The sequence below is a fragment of the Pipistrellus kuhlii genome, unplaced genomic scaffold, assembly GCF_014108245.1.
Source record: "Pipistrellus kuhlii isolate mPipKuh1 unplaced genomic scaffold, mPipKuh1.p scaffold_m20_p_7, whole genome shotgun sequence".
Lineage (NCBI taxonomy): Eukaryota > Metazoa > Chordata > Mammalia > Chiroptera > Vespertilionidae > Pipistrellus > Pipistrellus kuhlii.
The window spans coordinates 9,875,894-9,899,833 of NW_023425573.1; the positions used below are offsets into that span (position 1 = coordinate 9,875,894).

The 23,940-nt window shown below is 34.1% G+C and overlaps 1 protein-coding gene across 8 annotated transcripts in view; it reads right to left on the reverse strand.

Moving 5' to 3' along the window:
• NBEAL1 (neurobeachin like 1) overlaps window positions 1–23,940 on the reverse strand; it is a 109,899-nt gene that overhangs the window by 29,439 nt on the left and 56,520 nt on the right. For 7 of the 8 annotated variants that reach the window (XM_036420685.2, XM_045575607.1, XM_036420686.2 and 4 more), the window contains 15 exons: window positions 22,584–23,159; window positions 21,242–21,417; window positions 17,189–17,342; window positions 16,758–16,886; window positions 14,473–14,778; window positions 14,237–14,386; window positions 11,742–11,899; window positions 10,789–10,913; window positions 9,747–9,873; window positions 7,991–8,139; window positions 7,301–7,434; window positions 6,255–6,356; window positions 4,467–4,562; window positions 3,957–4,081; window positions 1,194–1,334 (listed from right to left, as the gene is read on the reverse strand). In XM_036420685.2, the coding sequence (XP_036276578.1) occupies window positions 1,194–1,334; window positions 3,957–4,081; window positions 4,467–4,562; window positions 6,255–6,356; window positions 7,301–7,434; window positions 7,991–8,139; window positions 9,747–9,873; window positions 10,789–10,913; window positions 11,742–11,899; window positions 14,237–14,386; window positions 14,473–14,778; window positions 16,758–16,886; window positions 17,189–17,342; window positions 21,242–21,417; window positions 22,584–23,159 (2,648 nt within the window). The remainder of the gene's footprint in view (window positions 1–1,193; window positions 1,335–3,956; window positions 4,082–4,466; window positions 4,563–6,254; window positions 6,357–7,300; window positions 7,435–7,990; window positions 8,140–9,746; window positions 9,874–10,788; window positions 10,914–11,741; window positions 11,900–14,236; window positions 14,387–14,472; window positions 14,779–16,757; window positions 16,887–17,188; window positions 17,343–21,241; window positions 21,418–22,583; window positions 23,160–23,940) is intronic. The other variant, XM_036420683.2, reaches the window with a different exon arrangement.

The following is a 23,940-nucleotide window of genomic DNA, read 5'->3' on the forward strand; positions in this document are numbered from 1 at the left end:
CTTGATTATAGCCATCCTTGTGATATCTCAATTTGGTTTTGATTTAAATTTCCCTGATGACTAATGATTTTGTGTATCTTTTCATGTTTATTGTTCATTTGCATATCTTCCTTGGGAAAATGTCTATTAAGATCCTTTGTGTCCAGTAGTTATTTGGGTTGTCTATTATTGTGTTGTATGGGTTCTCTATACTAGTATAGTCTAGTTAAAAGTCCTTTATCAGATATACAATTTGCAAATATTTTTTCCCACTAAATGGGCTATCTTTTCATTTTCTTAATGGTGTCCTTTGAAGCACAAACAGAATCTATTTTCAAAGCTTTGTAAAAAATCATTTGTTCATAAAATTAAAAGCTGAAAAAAACCACAGTATACTTTACTGGAGGAGAAATTACTTGCTTATCATTATAAATGTAACATTTGGAGATTTGCAGTCATCTTGAGAACAGAGTTCTCTTCTTAAAAGCCAAGTCTTAAAGTACTAAAATTGGAAAAAATGGACTAGGGCTAATTTTGAGAAATAAAAGCTACTTGTAAAGACAGGAGAATAGGCAATGCTTACATAGCTCTTAATTGGGTAGGAAAGGCAAATGGTAATGTTAAAGAATACTGCAACATGGAAGACAAAATATGAATCAGAAGAGAACTACCTGGGGGATACACTGAGGAACTGAGGACTCAATAAAGAAGTTTGTTTCTTCAGGATCATTAGGAAAATGTATAACATAGATACATTTTAAAACTAACAGGTAATACGAGACAATGGCATACAGACCTATTTGAGCTGCTACTAATAATGTAAGAGCCCTTTAGTCCTCCTTTTTATTTCTCTTGATTAATATTTTTTAGGAGGACTATGTAGGCATTGGCTAGGTTTTAATTTTTGGTAGATGATTTGGATCTAGCTCTAAATCAGTTCTAACTCTAAGTCAATGGTAAAACTATAGTAAGAATAACAGGTGCACTGGAAAATAGTAAAAAAAAAAAAAATTCTCCTTAAAAGTCATTTGTGTTTGTCAATTGGAGTGACCCATTCTCAAACTAGATTATTTATCTAGAAGCGACAGAATCAAAACTTAATAGAGGAGAATAAAAAAGATATGGCCCTATTATACAGTACATGACCTGAAGGCAAAGAGTTTTTAACAATAACGTGTAGTCTTAAGGAAATGGTATATTTACCCAAAACATACCTTCCACTTTGAAGCTGAATGTGGAGAGTAGTGAATGGTTCTGTACGAATAAGATAGTGCATAACTCCAGCAGAATTTGAATAATGAGTACCATAATGAAATTTATCAATAGTTCCCATTGGATCCTCAAAATTTTCATATCTAAAAAACAAACCAAAAAAAAATACTAAAGTTTTGTAGCCACAACAATAAAATTAAATTAGGAGATAAGGTTGTATTGCATTGTTGAAAACAGTTTTTAAGAAGTTCTTACTAATATTTCATAATATATGTATTCATATCAAGACACCATTTAATCAATAGAAAAAAATTTATTCAGTAATACTTTTTTCTGAACAATGAAATATCACTAATATTGGATTCGGGAACAGTTCTGTATTATGCAATAATACATGTTCACTGTAAGTAAATGAGAAAACACAGAGATAAAAAAAAAAAAAACACCCAAGCTTAAAAATCAGCTAATATATGAACATTTTTGTGAATATCAGTCAATCCCTAATGTATAAGTCAATACACAATTATATTTTAACATAAAAGTCCTATACATAATATATTGCTTATAATTTATCATCATTTAACAGTTTTCTATTAGCATCTTTCCAAATGACTAAGTAGTCTATTTTTAATAGGTATGTGGTATTTATAACAAGTACACATATGGATATATGACAATTTATAACTATTTCTTACTTTTAAATATTTAGGTTATTTGGGGTTTTGTTTTTTGTTTTTTTTTTTGCTATTGCAAGCAATGTGATAAGTAGACATACTATTGGGACAAAGGTAATAGAAGAAACATATGGAGAATCAGTCAAGAATTATGGAAATGGCCCTAACTGGTTTGGCTTAATGGATAGAGTGTCGGCCTGCAGACTGAAAGGTCCCAGGTTCAATTCCGGTCAAGGGCATGTACCTTGTTGCGGGCACATCCCCAGTAGGAGGTGTGCAGGAGGCAGCTGATGGATGTTTCTCTCATTGATATTCCTAATTCTCTATCCCTCTCCCTTTCTCTCAGTAAAAAAAAAAAAAAAAAAAAATCAATAAAACATATTTTAAAAAGAAAAAAAAAGAATTATGAAAATGAATGCCTAAAAGAAAAAGATGAAGGAAATAGTGGACAGGAGCAAGGTCTCAACCAGATCATTATAGAAGGACATATAGTGATTCTGCAAACACTATAACTGATACTTATTCCCACCAGTAGTACATAAAAGCAGTACAATAGGAGTAATTGTTTTTAATGGTTTGAATGGTGATATCTGAATTTTGGGGTATAAAATTTAAATACGAGTGAACAGTTTATTTGAAGCAACAGACACAAATTTTCAACCAAAATACTAATTAGTTCCTCAAGCTGAAACCAATTCCTTTTATACTGAAATCACTAATATTCAGGGGAATAAAAAATAAGTTTTCAGGTCAAAATCATTTGTAACTATGCAAAAAAAATAGACTATTGAAATTTAAAATCACTTGTACCTTTGTTTATCAATAAGTTATTTATATGGTAAGTATTTCCTGTGGCTTAGTGTTAAAAATAAACCTTTCATTTTATTATCGTCAGAAAAATAATGTTTGACTAATAGCAGTGAGGTAATATATAAACTGCCAAATTCCACTAGTAAATCAAGTCAAATATTAAACACTACAAAAAGTCCTGAGGAAGATTTGCAAATAAAAGAATAAAAAAAGAAATAATGTACCATCTATTCCCAAATAAATCTACAACTAAGTCTGTCCTTATTATTAGAAATCATAACTGACAAGTCATCTACAAGTTCACATGGAGAAAAAGGGAATGAAAATTACTTTTACTTGTCTGCAGGTGGCTTTGAAAAAAAAAAAACCCCGACACATTTATAGGGTAAAATATCTACATAATTTATATGATAAAAGTCTAAGCGACTGTTATGGCAGAACGACCAGAATGACTAGTCACTATGATGCACACTGACCACCAGGGGCAGATGCTCAACACAGGAGCTGCCCCGTGGTGGTCATTACACTCCCACAGGGGGAGCAGCCACTTAGCCAGAACCCAGGCTCATGGCTGATGAGTAAGGTAGCCTCACTCACTGCTGCTGCAGCACTGAGGAGCAGTGAACTGAGCAGCAAGGAGCAAGAAATCCCAGATTGCAAGAGGGATGCCTGACTGCTGGCTTAGCCCTGGGTTGGGCCTAAGCAGGTAGTCAGACATCCCGAGAGGTCCCGGATTGCAAGAGAGCGCAGGCTAGGCTGAAGGACCTCCCCCTACCCCAGTGCATGAATTTCATGCACCAGGCCTTTAGTAAATATATAAAATTATAAAATATTTTCTAACTAAAATGGCACTTTTAAAATGTCCACACATTTCACTGTTCTTCACTCACAATATTTGTGAATAACAGGTTAGCATTATTAATTTTATATCTACTAAAATATTACTTTAGATGAGTATTTTTACATGTTAGATTAGCAAGTTAAGTCTATAATACCTGGGAAGAAAAATTTCAAGAACTTATTACCCTTTTGTACATACTTATTACAAAGTGAAAGGAAGTTATAAGTAGTATTAATTTAAATCTGGCAAAGGGAAATAGCCTACAGTTAAGATATTTATAGCACAACTGATACATTTTCAAGAAAACTTATTGAAGGAATTATCAGACTGACTAGCCAAAGTAGTTATGCATTTAAATAGAATAACACTTGGTTGGCCATAGAAATAAACACAAATTCAAATAACCAATGTATATCTTTCAAAATGATAAAGGCACTTACTTTTCTCGCATGATTTTGGCATTTTTATCATTAACTACTCCAATTGGTTTGGAAAGATCTCGAAATACAGATGGGTTATTAAAGTCCAACTCTTCTGAAGTATAATCTTGTAGAATCCAGGGGAACTAAGAAACACAATTTATAATTTAGACATCTCTTCCTAAAAAAACTACTATCTCCATATAGAACATCAAATGCTTACCTAAAAGCAAAAAAAAAAAGTCTTTAAAAATTCTTTACCTATTGCCAATGTTAATCTTTATTTCAATAACCAAAAGTATCATTTCCTGTAATTCCAATGGAATATTTTCAATGAAGCAAAATTAAAAAAGGTCTTTATTTTTAATTATTTGTTATGGTTATGTAATTCTTGAAAATAGCAGGTTAGAAAATTTACAGAAAGGCAAAAGCATTTTATATCTTTTTAAAAATAAAAAAATAACTGTCATATGCAATGTATTTTGTATACTATAAAACTGAAAGGCGATGCCATATTTATATAAAACTTACCACAGGATACTGTGCAAGGTCATTATAGGTTCGGCCTGCCATTGTATTTATTTGAATAAGGTAGTCAAAATTTGATATCTCTCTATTCACCCATTTCTAGACAGCACAGAAAAGAAAACCAAAATTATTCTATGTGTCTTAGAAATCAGTATCTATTACGGATTACTGACAATCTTTTTTTCTCATCTCTATCATCTTTTTGATAAAAGGAATGGGGCTTCAAAAAAGGCTTAATAGATACATAAAATCAATTTTTTTTCTAAATCCACTCTCTTTTTAAAATTGGCCTCTAAGAAAGGAACAGAAATTTCCACAGAAATTTTATACTGCAATCTAAAAGGTCTACAGACAAATTCTTTATTTCAATTAAATATTTTTTTGGTTATCTTTAAAAAATTTTAATTTTAAAAGTTTATTATAAATTAAATTTTCATATATGTATATATTGTTTTATCTTAATATACTAGAATGATCTACAAATTTTATATGAGTATTACATTAACCTCAGAAAACTGTCTTTATAGAGCATGGAGGAAAAATTTTGCTACACATTGGATACAAAATTTTCTGAAGAAAGACAATCATATTTTTTTTCTTTTATCACCTTATTGTACCTAGCGTGCTAATATTACTCTACACAGTGTGGGCATGCTAGAGAATTTTGCTTACAGACTAACATTCAAGGTATATAACTTAGTTATTATAACACCATGTAGAGAATATTGAAGATTTTTTTCTTGACTAAATTTGAAATGCTACTAAATTCCCAAATATTTGGAGGGGAGGTCTAGTTTTGGGTTCTCTATTATGATTTATATTAATAAAAATGTTCAATAAATGATAATAAATATTTAACATTTAAAAAAGGTATGTAACTTATGGTAAATGGTGAGAAATTAATATATATATTCAGAGTTTATTAAAAGCCCAACTATAATTGTTTTTAGGTGCCAATTTGAGAAATTTAATTAATAAAATTTATTCCACAGAAAACAGAGACTGTATTTTATTACATAAAGCTTATTCTATAAGCAACAGAAAAGAAATGGCTGATGGCTTTTTGAACAACACTTAAGATTATGATTAAAGTACAGTATAGAAAATACAGTCAATAATATTGTAAAAATCATATATAGTGTCAGGTGAGAACTAAAATTAGTAGGGGGATCACTTCCTAAATTATATAATTGTTTAACCACTATGCTATACACCTGAACCCAATATAAAATAATACTAAATACTGTAATTGAAAAATAAAATAAACTATTAATGCACATGTGGATGAAGGAGAGAGCCAGGATTAGAGACTCTAATTAGGAAACTACTAACAGTTCTGGACTGCAAAAACAATGGCCTTTCCTGGGATTTTGGCAGTACAGGGTAAAGAGATGTTAGGAAATAGGTGAGGGTTAAATACACAAAAGCATTAGCTTTGGTTGTCAGAAGAATAATGCTTTTAACCTTTTTGCCTTTTATATTTCCCCATTTGTTACCTCATACATGGGTTACTTTCATTATTAAGGGAAAAAAACCATTCTTTTTTAAAAAGAGAAAATTAGCACACAAAAAAACAAAAAAAAATTCATAAGATATATTTATAAACTGAGTAGTATGAGAGCTGGAGGACAGGGCACTGTATGTGTGAGGGAAACAAAGATTCAAAGATAATTTAAAAGATCAATCTGAATGGAAGAACAACAGTTATAATAATCAAAATAAAATAATCAGAAGAAGTAAGTTTTACTTTTACGCAAAACTCTGAGATGTAAAATGAACACAATTTCCTACCTGTGTCAATCCTGATGCTTTGAATAACTCCTGTGGTGATCTAGTTCCATAACTATTTGGAGAATGAAATGACAATAGTCTGCTATATACTTTGTTTCTGACCTATTAAAAATTGATCAAGACAGACCAGGATTAAAGCTTTTGTAACAGCTTTATTGAGATAATTTCTATACCATAAAATTCACCATTTAAGTATACAAGTCAGTGGTCTAATTTGTACATTTGAGTTGTGCATCCATAAGCAGTTTCTATCTTTGATACATTTTCATCATCCCCAAAAGAAACTTTACTCACTATCACTCCCCAAGACAGACTTGAGCATGAAACAATTTTATTAGGAGAGAAGTTTGAGAGAGAGAGAGTGGAGAGAGAGCTTAGTAAGGTGGGGGCACACGTCAGAATGTGATGCAAGTCTGACTCCAAGAGAATGGTAGAGGGAAGAAAGGATGTGGCAAGTAATATGTCAAAGTTTACACAGCTAATGGTGGAGCAGATACTTGGACCCAGGGAACCTGGCTTCAGTGACTGGTAATCTATTCATTATTTACACTGCTTAAGAATTTACTCTACTCCAGACTAAATACATGCCCCATTATTTAGTTGAACCTAACCTAATTGCATGAATCCAATCATATTATATATATTCCATATTATTTCACAATTGGATACCATGAGTTACGTATTGGCTAACACTCAATATTCTCCTACCTACTCATATATAAAAACTGAAAACAAGCACTCCCTATACACTCAAACATAAATCCCAACAAAAATGCATATACTGTCTAGCCTCCAAAGTACAGGGTGGGGCAAAAGTAGGTTTACATTCGTGAGTATACAAAACATAGTGTTTATTCTTGCGTTCCTATTTATTTTCCACACGAACAACTGTAAACTTACGTTTGCCCAACCCTGTACATACTTTTTCATCTAACTTTTCGACTTGATGAAAGAAGTGTTTCCAAAGTTTCATTATAGCTCACTAACTGGAAAATGATTTCAAGCTAATACTTTGGGGCTTCCAAAAAAGTTAGCATCTTACATACCTCTTTTTTGAAGTTGAGAAAGTAGTTGGATTGGTCAACATGAAAGATCTCAACGGCTGACCTCCTTAAGTTGTAACGCCGCAGGTGAATCTCTCGAACTTGAGAATGAGGCCACTTGAAATCAAAGCCTACCCCTTAAAACAGAAGGAATCCTGTGACTAAGTGCCATAAAAAGGTACTCATGCTATGCAGAAAATACTTCCTAGTTTCCCAACAAAAGTAGCACTTAGGGAAAAGGAATTCAATTTCTATATTAAAACACTATTTGTTAAATTTATTGGATGTTTAAATTGTTTCTCTTAAACTATTTAAAAATGCTATAGCTATTTTACTTCCTATTAGAATACAAAATAATTTGAATATTATATCTTAGAAACATTTTTCTCTCTTTTTATTCACATCTTAGATTTAAATATCCTTTTATTTTTAGATAAAGTATTAGGTGAGAAGCCTACAGGAATGAGTGGACATACAAAGTAAAATTATTATTGTATTTTATAACTTAAGTTTATAGCAATTCCCTTAAATACATTGTTGAATATAAATTTAATCTCATATGACTCTCCATTTCTCCTTTTCATGGTAGATTATAATTCCACAGTCCCATTTGATTTTTCTTTTCACATTAATGACTGACATACTGGATACTTAATACTGAACAACAGAAATCATTCCCCCAGAACTCCTCACCATCTTCTTTTTCAATGCTGCCATCATAGAAGTAAATGTGTTGAGTAGTGATTTCTAATCTGCCAGGAATTATGTCAATTATTGTAATGAGTTCACAGTCTACTGAGAACACCAACTTTTCTTTTTGATCCTGTTCTTTATTCTCATCACTGTAAAAACAAAAACCAATCAAAACTGACTTCACTCTAAGTAAGGTATGGAGATTAGCAGTACATAGCATTACCTTGTTTCTTGTCAGGGATACTATAATGATGATGATGCTCTAGTTTGATTTGCTCTTGGAAAGTCTCATTTCACAGTTTAAAAATCCATCATAATTAGCACTTCTAATAATAATTTATGGAACCACTAATGTTAAAATCCTTTATTCACAATATATTTCATGGACCAATTCATATCTCCCAAATATAACTAAAATTACATGGCCAGTACCTCTGCCAGTAGTATTAAAAATTCACTGAATTTTGTTTTAATAGGTTATATACAATTAAAATGTAAAAATACTTTTTTTGAAACTAGTAATGAGAATATGGGACAATATTTAAATTGTTTAAATATGAAGTAGAATAATTCTTTGTAAATAAGATATTAATTTTATAAGACATGAGATTTATATTTGAATATGGTATTTTTTTACTTATACAAAATATATTAAGAATTTATGCATTTCATTTAAATTTGCAAATTTATTGGTATAAAGTGGTCATTAGCATTTCTTTTTAATAATTTTAATATTTGTAGTATTATCTCCTCTTTCATTGCTGATACTGGTAATTTATGTTGTTTTTCTTTCTTACTTAACCAGTCTGGATAGAAGTTTATTATTTTGTTATCTGTGTTTTAATAAAAAGCTTTAGCCCTAACTGATTTGACTCAATGGATAGAGCATTGGCCTGTGGAATGAAGGGTCTCAGGTTGGATTCCGGTCAAGGGCATATACCTTGATTGCAGGCTTGATGCCTGCCCTGGGCTGGGGTGCAATCCCTGGTCCAGGCAACCAATCAATAATCTGTCTCTCACATTGATGTTTCTCTCTATATATTTCCCTTCCTCCCTTCCACTAGTTCTAAAAATCAATGGAAAAATATGCTCAGGTGAGGATTAACAACAAATGACAACAACAAAAATAAACAACTTTAGTTTTATCTTTCTGTTTTTTTCTTTTCCATGAATTTCGGCTTTTATCTTTTTTTTATTGATTTCTGAGAGGGAGAAGGAGAGGAAGAGAGTCAAGCAGAGAGAGAGGGAAAAAGAGAGAAACATCAATAAGAGAGAATCATTGATCGCCTGCCTTCTACACAGCCCACAATGGGGTTCATACCCACAACCTGGGCATATGCCTTGACCAGGAATCGAACTATGATCTCTTTGTTCATAGATCAATACTCAATCACTGAGCCATGCTGGCTGGCATTTGCTTTTATCTTTATAATTTCTTACTTTTGCTTAAGAGTTATATTTCATGCTGTACCTTCCATCTAAGCTATAAACCATAAAATGGATGTTATATTTCCATTATCATTCAAATCAAATAGTTTCTAATTTCAAGGTCCAGCTTCAAGTTAATTCAGTTCTAAGAAGCCTTCCGCAATAATCTCAGTTAACACTGATATATTCCTAACAGCTGATATAACGTTAACTGTTGGATCCTGGAAATGTATAGTATTAAAATTTTAAGCAAATTATCTTACAAAATTTTATAATCCCACTTCTCAGAACAAAATAATTTTAAGTAATTTCAAATACATATACATACATATTTACTCTGGCTGTTATTTCTTCTTCAGAAAGATCTAACTTATCTTCCTCCATATCACTAACTTTTACTTGTTTCACTACTTCCAAAAGCAATGAATCACTGGAAGGCTGTGAGGGTTGGACACCTATTTAAAAACAAAATATCTATTAACCACAAAGTTCAAAAAAATCATACTATAGTTCTTTTTGTAAGTTCTGACTATTAATTATATGATAATGTGCATTACAAATAAAGAAGGTACTTAGCTCTCTTGATTAATTTTATGGCATCAACTCTACTGACCAATATATTAAGGAACTTTTAAAAAAATTTAAAAACTGGTACTAATTTCATCTGTAACTTAGTAACTGAACATAAAAGAACACAACAGACACAATGGAACACAGGTAGCTATGTATACGCACAACTGGCCAATGACTCTTAATCTGTATTTTGGAGTACCTCTCTTCAAAAGGGAGAAATGCCAAGGCAGAAAGTTAGAAAAGAATGGTTTTCTAAAGAATTATAGAATCTTTAAAGCAAGCATGTCAAACTTACAGCCAGCTAACCATGAGTTTGACACACTTGCTTTAAAGTCTGCTTCGAATTACTGCAGGCTATGCATTTTTAAGAAAAAGACATTGGCCCATCTAAGACTCTTAAGTATCTAGAATTCTGTAAGAATACGTAATAGAAGAAAGGCCTAGCATTGCCAAGAATTCTAGATATGTTTAACATCGGCCTCAGTCTTGGTAAGCAAAAGTAAGGAGAAAGGACCATTGTTTCACTGTACCCAATGGATATTAGAGAGAACACATTTCACATGAATGACAGTATAATTTTATGATTTTAAATTATTTTTTTGTTTGAAAAATTACAATCAATTTAAATAGGAAGTCATGTTAGACTTAGGCCAACAGTAACAGAATTTAATACATGTAACTACTTAAATATCAATTCTAAATTATCATCCTTCTTTCATGAGTAAACAATAAAAATAATAATGAACCCCATCAACACCCTTACTATCTTCAACAAATAAATAGCCACTGGGACTCACCTAGATTATCTCTCAAAGCACTAGCTTCATCATGGGTTTTGAAATTATAATTCGGCACCAACTTAAGTCTCATACGGGAATAATTTTCTACATTAGCTAATTTCCAGTGAATTGGATTTTGTTTCCTATCAATATTCAAAATAAACACATAAAATTATTTAGTTTAAAGTTACAAAGACTGAAATAAAATTAGAAAGTATAGGTACTTTACATGTGCTTAACACCATTTTATAAAAACATTCACATTCATTAACTTATTTTGATTAAAAAAAAAAAACTGAGAGAAAACCAATGCATGTGTAACTACAGTTTATATATGAGGTATCTAAGGCAAGCTAACTTTTTTTGGTGTGTGCCTAAAATGCCATGTGGTTTATAGGTAGCATAAGTAGTGTCTGAACATAAATAAAGACCACCTAATGAATGGCAGAAGTAAGTTGCAAATGATATAACCGGTAAGTGATTAATATCCATAATATACTAAGGAACTCAGATGCTTTTTTAACTTGAATTTTAAAATGCATACACTTGCCTAGCTGTGACCTGTGACAGCAACCTCTGGCAGCAATTTTTTCCTTCATTGTTTGTTTTCCAAAGGTCATCACAGCAACAGTGAGTGTGTTTCTTTCTGGTCTTAAACTGCATTTTACATATCATGATGTTATCCCATATATTTTGAAACTTTTATTTCCCCCATTTAATATTATTATATTAACATTTTACAGGTCTTTACACATTATAAGCCTAATTCCAATCATTCATCATATTCCAAAGAAAGGACATATAACTTCACAATTAAAAAAATAAATAAATGCATATCCTATTCTCCCATTTCTCATGTACTTTTATAAATTGAACGTTTTTTAAATTGTATTGGAGAGGTCATTGGCTTAAAAAGTTCTAGACCAGAGTTCTAAAGAAAAGGTTACTTAATAGATGGTATACATTCATACCTTTCAGCCCAAGGTCCCCTTTCACATGTAAGATAGATCTGTATTGCCTTCCAGCGTCTCAGAGTGGCTAACTGTTGAGTGTTAAGTTGTTTAAGCATATTATTATACCTCAAGTTCTCTTGGCGTGCTTTTCGATTAAATGGCTCCACAAAAAATTCCTGAAACAGCAATAAATAATACCACCGAATCATATATTTACAGGTATATTTGAAATTTTAATGCCATAACTTTCAAATTTTGACCCAATAAAATCATATAGCACAAGAAGCTGGTAATCAGCAAAATTTTCTTATTCTTCAGCAATAATTTCCCTTAATGAAGCATGATATGATTCTAGCCATACCCATTGTGTTTTTAAACTTGAGGAAATAACCAACAAGGAGCCTATGTTATGAAATAAACATGCATTTTATTTGGTCTTCAATTTGTTTCATCAACATTTTATAGTTTTTATGAATATTTTGTTAAACTGATAGCTAAGTATTTCATTTTTTTAGAGATACTCTAAATAGTATATATATTTTTTATCTTCACCCAAGTAGTGAGGACATTTTTTCCCATTGGTTTTTAGAGAAAGTGGAAAGTAGAGGAGAGGGAGAGAGGAAGAGAGAGAAGCATTGCTATGAAAGAGACATATCATTTGTTTGCCTCCCACCTGTGCCCTGACTGGGGATAGGATAGAACCTGCAACACAGGTATGCACCCTTCACCAGATATCAAACCCAACCTTTCGGTACGTGGGTCAGCATTCTAACCACTGAGCAATGCTGGCCAGGACTCTAAGTATTTTTTTAAATTTCAGTTTTCAGTTGTTTATTGCTTAACCTACAGAAATATGATCGAATTTTGTGTATTGATTTTGTGTTCTGCAATCTTGCTAAAGTCATTAATTGTAAAACATTTTCAATAGATTTCTTAGAATTTTCTACATAGAAAATCATGTTATCTGCAAATAGTTGTATTTCTTCTGTCCCAATGTAAATGTCTTTCATTTCTTTTTCTGTTCTTACTGCATTTGCTAGGACTTACGAAGCAATAGTGAATAGGAATAGTGAGAGGAGACATTCCTGCTTAGTTCTTTATCTTCTTTATTCTATAGCCGTGGTTGGCAAACTGCAGTTCTTGAGCTACATGCAGCTCTTTGGCCCCTTGAGTGTGGCTCTTCCACAAAATACCATGGCCTGGGCAAGTCTATTTTGAAGAAGTGACATTAGAAGAAGTTTAAGAAATTTGGCTCTCAAAAGAAATTCCAATCGTTGTACTATTGATATTTGGCTTTGTTAACTAATGAGTTTGCCAACCACTGTCCTATAGGAAAGCACTGTTACTTGTTCACCCTAAATACAAAATTAGCTATAGGAATTATATAGAAATTTATGTACTCCCCTTTTGTTTCCAGCTTGCTAAAAGCTTTGATCACAAATGGATGTTAAATTTTATCAAATACTTTTCCGTATGTTATCTGATCATGTATTTTTTTTCTTGATAAAGTATGGTCCATTATATTGTTTGATTATCAAATGTTGAACCAGCCTTGCATTCCCAAGATAAACTCTATCTGATTGTGATATATTATTTTTCCATACATTGCTGTATTTGGTTGGCACCAATGTTCCTGAGAGACAATGGTCTGTAGTTTTCTTGTACTATTTTGTATGATTTGAACAGGAAGGTAATATTGCCTTCATATAATGAATTGAGAATTGATCCCACTTTTCTATTTCTGAAGAGATTGTGAGGAATTGGTATCATTTCTCCATTATGTTTGGTAAAATTTGCCAGTGAAAAAACCGCTTCTGAAGTTTGCCCTTTTGGAAGTTGTTTACTTGTTTTTACTAATAAATTCAATTATCCTTAACATGCATAAGACTATCCAGGTTATCTATTTATTACTGTGTTTTGTAAATTTATCAAGAAATTGATTCACTTCACTTGTCATGCCATTTATGTTCATAGACTGGTTTGTAATAATCTTTTATTATCATGTTGATGTCTGTTAAGTCAGTGATAATACTTCCCCTTTTATTTGGTTATTGGCTATTTTTTATTTTTTTTTTTTTTTTTTGCTTTGTAAATCTGGCTAGAAATTTATCGATTTTATTGATATTTTGAATAACTAGATTTTGGTTTCATTGATTTTCTTTATTGTTTTTCTACTTCCAATTTCATTGACTTAGAAACTAATTTAATTAGATTACATTTCTTTTTCTAGTTTAAGGTGGAAACTTAAATTATTAATTTAAGGCCCTTCTTTTCTAATATAAATATTTAATGATACAAATTTCCCTCTAAGCACTGATTTATATCCAGACTCCTTAGAGAAACCTATTATCAGCTTAAAAGACTTTTATATAACCACTATTAAATTCTTGTTACTGATCAAAGTTTTCCTTCCAATTCTGAAATAATTGTAGAAAATTAGACATTAGGCTTATTGTTACTTGAAATCAACATAAAAAAAACAACTAGATATTAAAACACTTAACAATTTTTACCTGAAACTTGAGCTTGCTTTCTCCTCCTTCCCGGTCTCTTTTATGCTTATTCACCATTAAGGCTTCATAACAATCTTTCCAATAAAGTGCCATGTTCTCATGACCATCATAAAATGTATGGGTTTCATACTGCTTCATATAAGGTATAATCTTATAAAAATATATACAATATTTAATATATACTTTCATAAAAATAATTTAGCAGAAAAATCTCACTCAAAAAAGGTAAAACTTACATATTTTTCAATGTAAACTTGCCATTCACTTGAACTGCAATATTCTTGAAAATCTTCAAAAAATGAGGAACTACCATTGGTGAAAGGTAAGGTAGGCAGGTGCAAGTTCATGAAGAGAAGCTCATAAATTTTGGAAACCAGAGTACGGATGAGGGGAATCAGAAATGAGTAGATTTCTGTTTGTTCCTTGATTGATTGGCTTAGAACATGTTCTAGCTTCCCTAAAATATAGCATGCTTCATCCTGACTTTCAATCACTTTGGTCTGCAGAAGGCTGTTTAGCTTAGCTGATGCCATTGCACAAACCTAAAGGAAAATAGGTAAGACAGAGCAGAATAAAGCCAACATTAGTGATAGCAAAAGTTCTTTCACTCTTGAAGTTGTTGTTTGTTTTTAAAAGAAATTATGAATGTATCTACCATATGTTTAATTTGGAATATGTAGTAAAGTTGTGGTGGCTAATTAAGCTAACATCCATTCTATTCCTCTTACAGTCTGCAAGGATAGGGGAATGATTCCACTTCTAGTTCCAAAAATAGGTCCTAAAAGTTAAAAGCCAAACTTCCAATCCTTTGCCACAGTGACTAATTCAATCAACTCATGTCATTATCATTGTCACAAGGATTCATTCAGGAATAGCCTTAGTACAAGTTCAGAACTATTTTTACATAACTGTTAAGAAATGTGAAGGGTCTCAGAATTTATCTCACCTTTAAGCTAAGTTAGTCTAACATAGTTTCATAGATACTGGCAGAAGACATTAGACTCCTGGGTCAGAAACAAAGATCTGCAGCAATAGCAAAAGGCAGAATATCACCATTTACCTTGGTTTCCCAACTGCAGCCCCCATGGTGAGGGATGAATAGGACTAGATGATGCCAGCACACACCATGGTTGCATTATAAGAAAGGAACCCTGAGCACAAAGAACCCAAGTCTTTTATATGTGGTAGTAAGTGTGCCTAAACTTTGCTTGGCAGAGAGACATTATCTTTATTTTGCTGGACAGTAAACAAACCTGCCTTTTGCTCTGGAGAAAAGACATGATCTCTGCTTTCCAAAGCTGTTCACTATACATGCATCCTCAGACCATTCATAAAAAAAACCATCCAAGGTCTCTAGTTATGATATGCAGAAACACAAGAGATCCATGAAGAACTATCTACCAACAGTGACTGTAGGAAGAAGCACTCTCTTTCTCTGAATATGAATAAAGAAGCACATAGCCACAGGAGCTGTTGGCAACCATTCTGTGACAATAAGAGCAGCCATGCTTAGGACCAAAGGACATGCGATGGAGAGCAGTGCTGCAAGAACAGCAAATAAATGGAACTGGAGCCTTGACTGAATCATGCCTTGAACTCATTTGAACTATGGAATTTTCAATAATATAAACCAATTAATCTTAAGAAGTCAGTTGGACTTGATGTTTCTATTATTTGCAATCAAAAGCATTCTGATACATAAAGGACAGGAACAAGTCCTTTGATCAGAAATCTAATTACCCTACCCTGGCCAAGTAGAGCTCAGTTGGTTAGAACATTATACACAAAGGTTGCTGGTACAATCCCTGGTCAGGGCACATATAAGAATCAACCAACGAATTAATGAATAAGTGAAACAACAAATTTATGTCTCTCTGTCACTGTCTCTCTCTCTCTCTCTAAAAAATGCTAATACTTGGAAGATATTCAGTAGGTGTGTGATGAATGAAAAAATATTAAATAGAATGTAAACTGGATTAGTGGATTAGCGGAGTAACAGAATATGATTTTGAAATGAACAACTTAAAACAATAATTTGCCTAGCCCATCCGGTGTGGCTCAGTGGTCGAGTATCAACATATGAACCAGAAGTCATGGTTTGATTCCTGGTCAGGCATATGTCCAGGTTGTGGGTTCAGTCTGTTTCTAACTCTCCCTCTCCCTTCCTCTCTGAAATCAATAAAAAATATATTTAAAAATTAAATAATTTGCCTAAACTGAACATATATAGTCTATGCAAGCAGTATAGCTTCTAGCTTCATTAAATATAGATATGAGCAATGACTTTTAATATAAGCTACATATAAATATTTTAAAGGAAAACTTTAAAAATATACTGAGTCATAAAAATCAGAAAAAAATAATTAGCTGACTCTCAAAACTAAAACAAAAATTAAATCATAAATATTTTGGAACTAATTAAAAAAATTAAAATACTGAAAACATATTATTATCTAGTTATCACACAAATAATTCCTAAATTGCTTGGAAATATAGAAAATGTGTAAAAGAATTGACAAACCTGCAAATTACCCCTTCCAATAAATCCTAGAAGCATCTGGATTTGAATTTGAGAGAGTTTAACCCATAATGGACTTTCAGAATACCACACTGACAAACAGTCGAAGAGCAGCATCATATCCTCTAAAAGCTAATGCAAAGGAAAAATTGAAAAAGGAAAATATTCAGTTCTTTAATCTGATGATGAGTTTTCCCCAACACTAATACAAATTATAAATATCTCAAAACTAGTTCAATGTACAGTTAATAAAAGCCAAAAGACTTATCCTAGTAACAAGCTAACAAAAATCTGACTATCACATCTTATCCATGCTTATTGCATCTGATTAAATATTAATACTCTGAAAAGGGGGAATACAAAATTTGTTTAAAGTTAGCAAGAAAGAGTCTTTTATTACCAAAGATATAATTTCAAAAGAAATATTACTATACCTTCTCAGTCCATGTGTTTGAATTAACTAGTCCCTCTGACTGCAGAAAGTCCTGTATGATCAGCATGAGTCGGAAGGCATTTTCAGCAGTAACTGGATTAGTTTTTGCTTCTCTGTTTTCTGTGACTGCCCATTCTAACATCTTCTGCAGCAAACTAAGTGTAAAAAGTCCTCTTAAAACCATTTGAAACTTAGAAAAATAGTAGGATATTTTTAAAAAGTTATTATTTACTAAGACTGTACCTCCAAAGATACACTGGCAAGTAACACAGAACACTTGGATAGAATCTACACTAATAAAATAGTAAGATGCAAATTGACTGCAGCTTTGCAACACCCACCAGCCAATCTGGAGTATGCAAATTAACTCACAAAGCTGGTGGGGTTAATTTGCATACACAGGCCCCAGCGGCTGGGGACAGAGCGGGTTGCTTGCCTCATCACCAAGATGACGACTCAGGTGTTCCACACTGCTCCAGCCACTCTGGGTCTCTGGGCAATGTGGGAAGGTGGAAAGGCAGCTCTAGGCCAGAATGAAGGTGATGCCAGCAGCCAGGGGAAGGAAGGCCCATTCTTGCATGAATCTTCGTGCATCGGGCCTCTGGTTTAATAACAATGAAGCAACTTTTTAATCTCATGAGTATTTTTAAAAAATTAATTTTAGAGCGAGAGGAGAAAAGAGGAAGGAAAGGAGAAGGAGAAAAACTTCAATCAGAAGCCTCCTGCACACATCCCAACTGGGGATCAAACCCACAACTTGAGCACGTGCCCTGACTGGAAATCAAAACCACGACCCTTTGGTACGCAGGTTGATGTTCCAACCAACAAAGCCACACCGGCCAGTGCTGGAGAATCTATTTTTAATATACGTAATACTAAATGGCAAAGCAAAAGTTACCTGTTGACTATTAAAAAGCTATGAAAATAATTCACAATCAAGTTTCAATGAAATATTTAAAAGTTTATCTAAAGCTGAAATTGTTAGGTTATAAAAGAAAGCCTTATTATTCCTTATAGTGGGCTAAGCTCTGTGGAAAAACAAAGAATTTGAGAGAAACCAAGATGGCAGCATAGGTAAACATCTGAACTGCTGCCTCACACAACAATTTCAAACCTACAACTAAAAGACAAAACAGACATCATCCAGAACCACGGGAAGGCTAGCTGAATGGAAATTCTACATCTAGAAGAGAAAAGCACACTGAAACTCAGAGGAGCTGTGGAAGTAAAGGCAGAGGTACAGACTTTCTCAATTGGAACGGAGATAAAAAGTCCTGACTGCTCTGAATTCCAGTTCAGGGCGAGACTCTGGAGACCCAGACTCATATGGGGAGAAATTGGACTGTCTGGCAGCGGGCAAAACTCAAGGGTGGCTTTCTCTCAGAGGTGCTCACAGGGATTACCACAGGACACTGAGACCCAGCAGCCTCGTAGGGCAGGGCTGATGAGAAGCCATTGCTGTTTGCTCCACCCTGAGATCCTGCCCCATAAAGCCATTGCTGCTTGCTCCACCCTGAGAATCCGCCCTATCCAAACTGAGCACAGAGGCTTTTGCACAAGAATGGCCTGGTCCTCTGAATTCTAAACTTACCTAACAAACTGTAGTTGAGTCAGTGAAACCCAGAAAATCCAAAAGAAGGCCCAAGGCCCCGGAGCAGTTTGCAGTGCTTCACAGCTGGGCCTTATCTGGGCACCTCCAAAACCCAAACAAAGAAGAAGAATCTGCAGTTCTCTCTGTAGCTCCTGCTAGGTGGCCTTAGGCAGAGGCTAAATTAGCATCTGCTTGGAGATCCAAGAGCCAGTGTACCCAGGGGTCAGAGTAGGACCATCCATATTACAACTCCTCAGATCCATAAGGGGCACATTCAGGGGGCATACTCAGTGAGAACCAAAGCCCCACCGAAGCAAGTCTTGTCTCATAAGGGTTTCTCCAGCACAGTTGTCCCAGCATAGACACAGCTGATCCTCACAGCCAATTGGCCTGGAGGTCAATTCCTCCCAGTGATACCAACAACAATCAAGGCTTAACTGCAACAAGACTGTGTACACAAGGGGTGCACCAAGTGTCCACCTCAGGTAACTGAGGACGCTGAGCCACTGGGCCCTATAGAACACCTAGCACACAAAGACACTCCATCAACTTAGGGAAGCAGTCAAAAAGCAGAGACGAGGAAACAGGTCACAAATAACAGAAATGGAGGAAAGCAAACAACTGGATATAGAATTCAAAACCACGGTTATAAGGTTTTTCAAGAATTTTCTAGAAAAGGACAATAAATTTAGCAAGACCCTTGAGGATATGAAAAAGGACCAACTAGAAATTAAGCATATACTCACTAAAATAAAGAATAATTACAGAGATCCAACAGTAGACTAGAGGATTGCAAGAATCAAGTCAAAGATTTGAAATACAAAGCAAAAAAACACTCAACTGGAAAAGTAAAAAGAAAAAGGAATCCAAAACTATGAAGATAGTATAAGGAGCCTCTGGGATAACTTCAAGCGTACCAACATCAGAATTATGGGGGTGCCAGAAGAGAGCAAGATACTGAAAACATATTTGAAGAAATAATGACCGAAAACTTCCCCCATCTGGTGAAAGAAATAGACTTACAAGTCCAGGAAGCACAGAGAACCCCAAACAAAAGAAATCCAAAGAGGACCACACCAAGACACATCATAATTAAAATGATAAGAGCAAAAGACAAGGAGAGAATATTAAAAGCAGCAAGAGAAAAAGTTAGTTACCCATACAAATGTCAGCTGATTTCTCAACAGAAACTATGCAGGCCAGATGGGAGTGGCAAGAAATATTCAAAGTGATGAATAGCAAGAACATACAACCAAGATTGCTCTACCCAGCAAAGCTATCATTCAGAATTGAAGGACAGATAAAGAGTTTCACAAATAAGAAAAAGCTAAAGGAGTTCATCACCACCAAACCAGTATTATATGAAATGCTGAAAGGTATTCTTTAAGAAGAGGAAGAAGAAAAAGGTAAAGATAAAAATTATGAACAAATACATATCTATCAACAAGTGAATCTAAAAATCGAGTAAAAAAAAATCTGATGAACAGAATAAACTGGTGAATATAATAGAATCATAGAATCAGGGGTATAGAAAGAAAGTAGTCTGACAATTTTTGGGAGGAAAAGGGTGTGGGGGTGCAGAGAGACTGGACAAAAATCGTACACCTATGGATGAGGATGGGGGTGTGAAGGCAGAGGGTGGGGTGGGAACTGGGTAGAGGGGAGATATGGGGGGGAAAAAAGAGGAGCTATTGTAATAATCTGAACAATAAAGATTTATTAAATTTCTAAAAATGAAAACACTACTGCCTTCCCTTAGCATGGAAACCCTCAAACATGGACAAGACTATAGAACACAAGCACCAAGTGCTTTGATACTGTAGAAAACAATTTAAACAACAGGAAATATATAATGACTTGCAACCCAAATTAATTAGATTTAAATTTCTTCACACTGGAACTAGTTTTGATTTCTCTCTAGATCCCAATAGAAAAGCAACAGCCAAAAAAAGGGCTAAAAAGAAAGTTTCTTCTTTTTTCTACATCCACTGAATACTGGATAAGTGTTCAATAAAATATTTTAGACTCTGGTCCATTCCAAGACAAGAGGGGAAGAATAGGGAGCAGTTACAGGGTTAATCCTCGGACTGACCAGCTAGCACAGTCGAAAACAAGTTCCAGCTTGGAGGACACACCCCTTTAAGCATAATTAAGCTTGATCTTGTGACTGCTCCCTAGATCTTTCCTGGGTAGCTAACCAGCTGTGGGAGGTGCAGCAAGTGCTGCCAAAACAAGTGAAACTTACAAGAATGTTGTAAATTACCTTGTTTACCTCGGACTATAAAATAAACCATCAACTTGCAGTGTGGATATGTTCTGTGGCCTCAGCCAGGCACAGAAGATCCAACTACACCAAGCTTATTCTCTTTTTTCTGTCTTTTCTTCATCCTTCACCAGCCCTCCCTCAGGCTCGCCTAAACCTTGGCTGTTTCAGCACAGGGTAATTGGTAACAAAATGCTTACATTAGTTTTATTTCATCTGATGGTCGAAGTAGCTCACTGGATATTACTGATTTAGTTAGTGCTGAAAACACTTGTCCCCGTTCAATCCAAGTATCATCATCAGACTTTTCTAGTCCTTTACACATTACATAGATCAAAATATTTGTCAGTAATTGAAGAAGCTCCTCCTCACATTTCTATAAAAAATATAAAGTAATATTAGATTATTGGAGGGAGTGGGTGTTAAAAGTACAGGAGAACCATCACATATACTGACTGTAATCCTTTAACATATTATTGAAGTGCCTGGATGAACCTGGAACTTTACTAGTAGATCCTAGAAAGATACAAGGATAAGTAAGACACTGGCTTTGTTCTTAAGACAAGTTAGTGACTTACATGCTTCTAATATCTGAGATCATTGAAACTTAGAACCTGAATATAAAATTGGAACTGTTAACAATTACACATTTCTAAGGATTAGAAGTATACAGGCATTCCTCAGGTTATGTTGGACTCAACGTATGTCATTTCATGGTTACGTTGCCATCTCCCATTTATTTATTTAAAAAGTTCTGTCATTCCGATATATGTACATATGTGCTTTATTATTTATTTACCACAAGTTAAGGTCAGGAATTATTATCTTTCTTTTAAATTTTTATTAGTTTCACTTCATTACTGCTGTGTATGTGCTCCATGTGAGTGACGTAGGTGCTTATGTAGGTGGGTTCCAACATATGGCTAAAATTGTCACATGGTAGAAATGGATCTCCAGCATAACCAGAGGACTGCCTGTATAATCTATACTAATAACAGAGGAATATGCAAATTGGCCGGGACATCCGCACATAACAACCAAGCAGGACGGGGGCGGGGCTGTGGCGGAGAGCTCTCAGCACGCCTGCACCGGGGGTCTGAAGGGCATGGAGAGAAAGGGAGAGCAGATAGGCAGTTAGGGGAATCAGGCTAAGAAGGGAGCACAGATAGGCAGGAGAATCAGGCCAGGAGGGAAGTGCAGATAGGCAGTTAGGCTGATCAGGCCAGGAGAAGAGAGCAAATATGTAGTTAGGGGGATCAGGCCAAGAGGGGAGAGTAGATAGGCAATTAGGGAGATCAGGCCGGCAGAAGGGAGCAGTTAGGCAGTTTGGGTGATCAGGCTAGGAGGGGAGAGTAGTTCGGGCCATCAGGCCGGCAGGGGAGCAATTAGGAGCCAGTGGTTCCGGATTGAGAGAGGGTTCTGGATTGGAGAAGCTGCAGGCTGGGATGAAGGACACCCCCATCCCCTGCATGAATTTCATGCACAGGCCTCTAGTAGACATATAAAAATAAAAACAGCATTTGGACAAATAAGGTATTTTACCTCTTGGCTTTCAAGTAAACAGAAGTCATCACTAAAGCCCGTATCATTTGTGATGCTGCTTTCTTTGTCAGATTGCACAGAAAATGATTTAGCAGACTCTATTGGGGATGGCGTGCTAGGCAAGCTATCTGGCATTTGACTGCCACTATCACTCGGTTCACATGAGTCAATTCCACTAAGATCTAAACTCAAATGTGAAGGGTTACTGTGCCAAAATTCTTCCTGATTCTCTGATTTGAAAGAGAGTTCTCCCACAGAGCTATCTTCTTGAAATAACGGTGTGTTTGAATCTAGGGAATGTCTATCCTCCAAACTCCATTGATCAGAAGACACATTAGCTGAGGCAAAAGAGTTGATTTTTTCATCGTCTGTCTTTTCATCAAAGTTCCTCTTGATATCTTCAGCTGATATATTTTTATCATGGTCTTTCATTAAAACAGCCCTATTATGCTTATGAAAAGTATTTCCATTTTCAAAATTTGGTTTAACAAAGAGCCTAACTAAAGTGTCTTGCCAACCCACTTGTTGAGAAATTTGATGTGCTGCATCTGGCTGGGACTGTAAAATCTGTAAAATCTGCAAAGAGATTAAGAAAACAAAATTTGTCAAAAAGTACACAATCCTTTACATCAAAAACAATTTCTTTTCAGTTATTTTAATGACAAAGTAACTTAATGAGAACTTCTCAAAAGATTATGTTTGTAACTGGGTTAGAAACTATTTGGAAGACAGATATTATGTTTGAAACTAATCTACATTATTTCATTACAGAGTTAAGATGTACTCAAATATTTATTGAAAGATAAAGATAAATAATCCTCCACATGTCAACACACTCATGTTATTCATTTAACTTGGTCAGAGAGAAAATATAAAGGTATATTTAAAATTTAATAAGTTATATCCTCCTAACTAAATATTACCATGAGTATTACATTTGTTTAGCAAATATTGAACATTTACTATGTGGCAGGCATAGTCCTGGTACTAGGGTTAGGGAAGAATATAGGATAAACAAGACACTTTGATAGGACCTAAGGGCCTCAAGAATAATGTTTTCCCCATCTCATTTTTTTTAAGGCAAAGTTTATGGTTGTTTTGGCAAAAAACATTGTTTTCATTCTTTCTATATTGTGGAAACAAAAGCAAACTAAACTTTAATTCCAGAAAAACTAATTCCAATAAAATAGAAGCTGCTGTTTAACTAGAATGAGTAATTGAAATTAAAGATATGTGGCAATGTGTATGATCTCCACTCTCTAACTGATTTCACTTTTTGGGAAAATAAAAAGTTTTCAAACACTGTCAAACTTAGGTAAGATCCTTAAAACATTTTTAACACAAAGCCAATAAACTT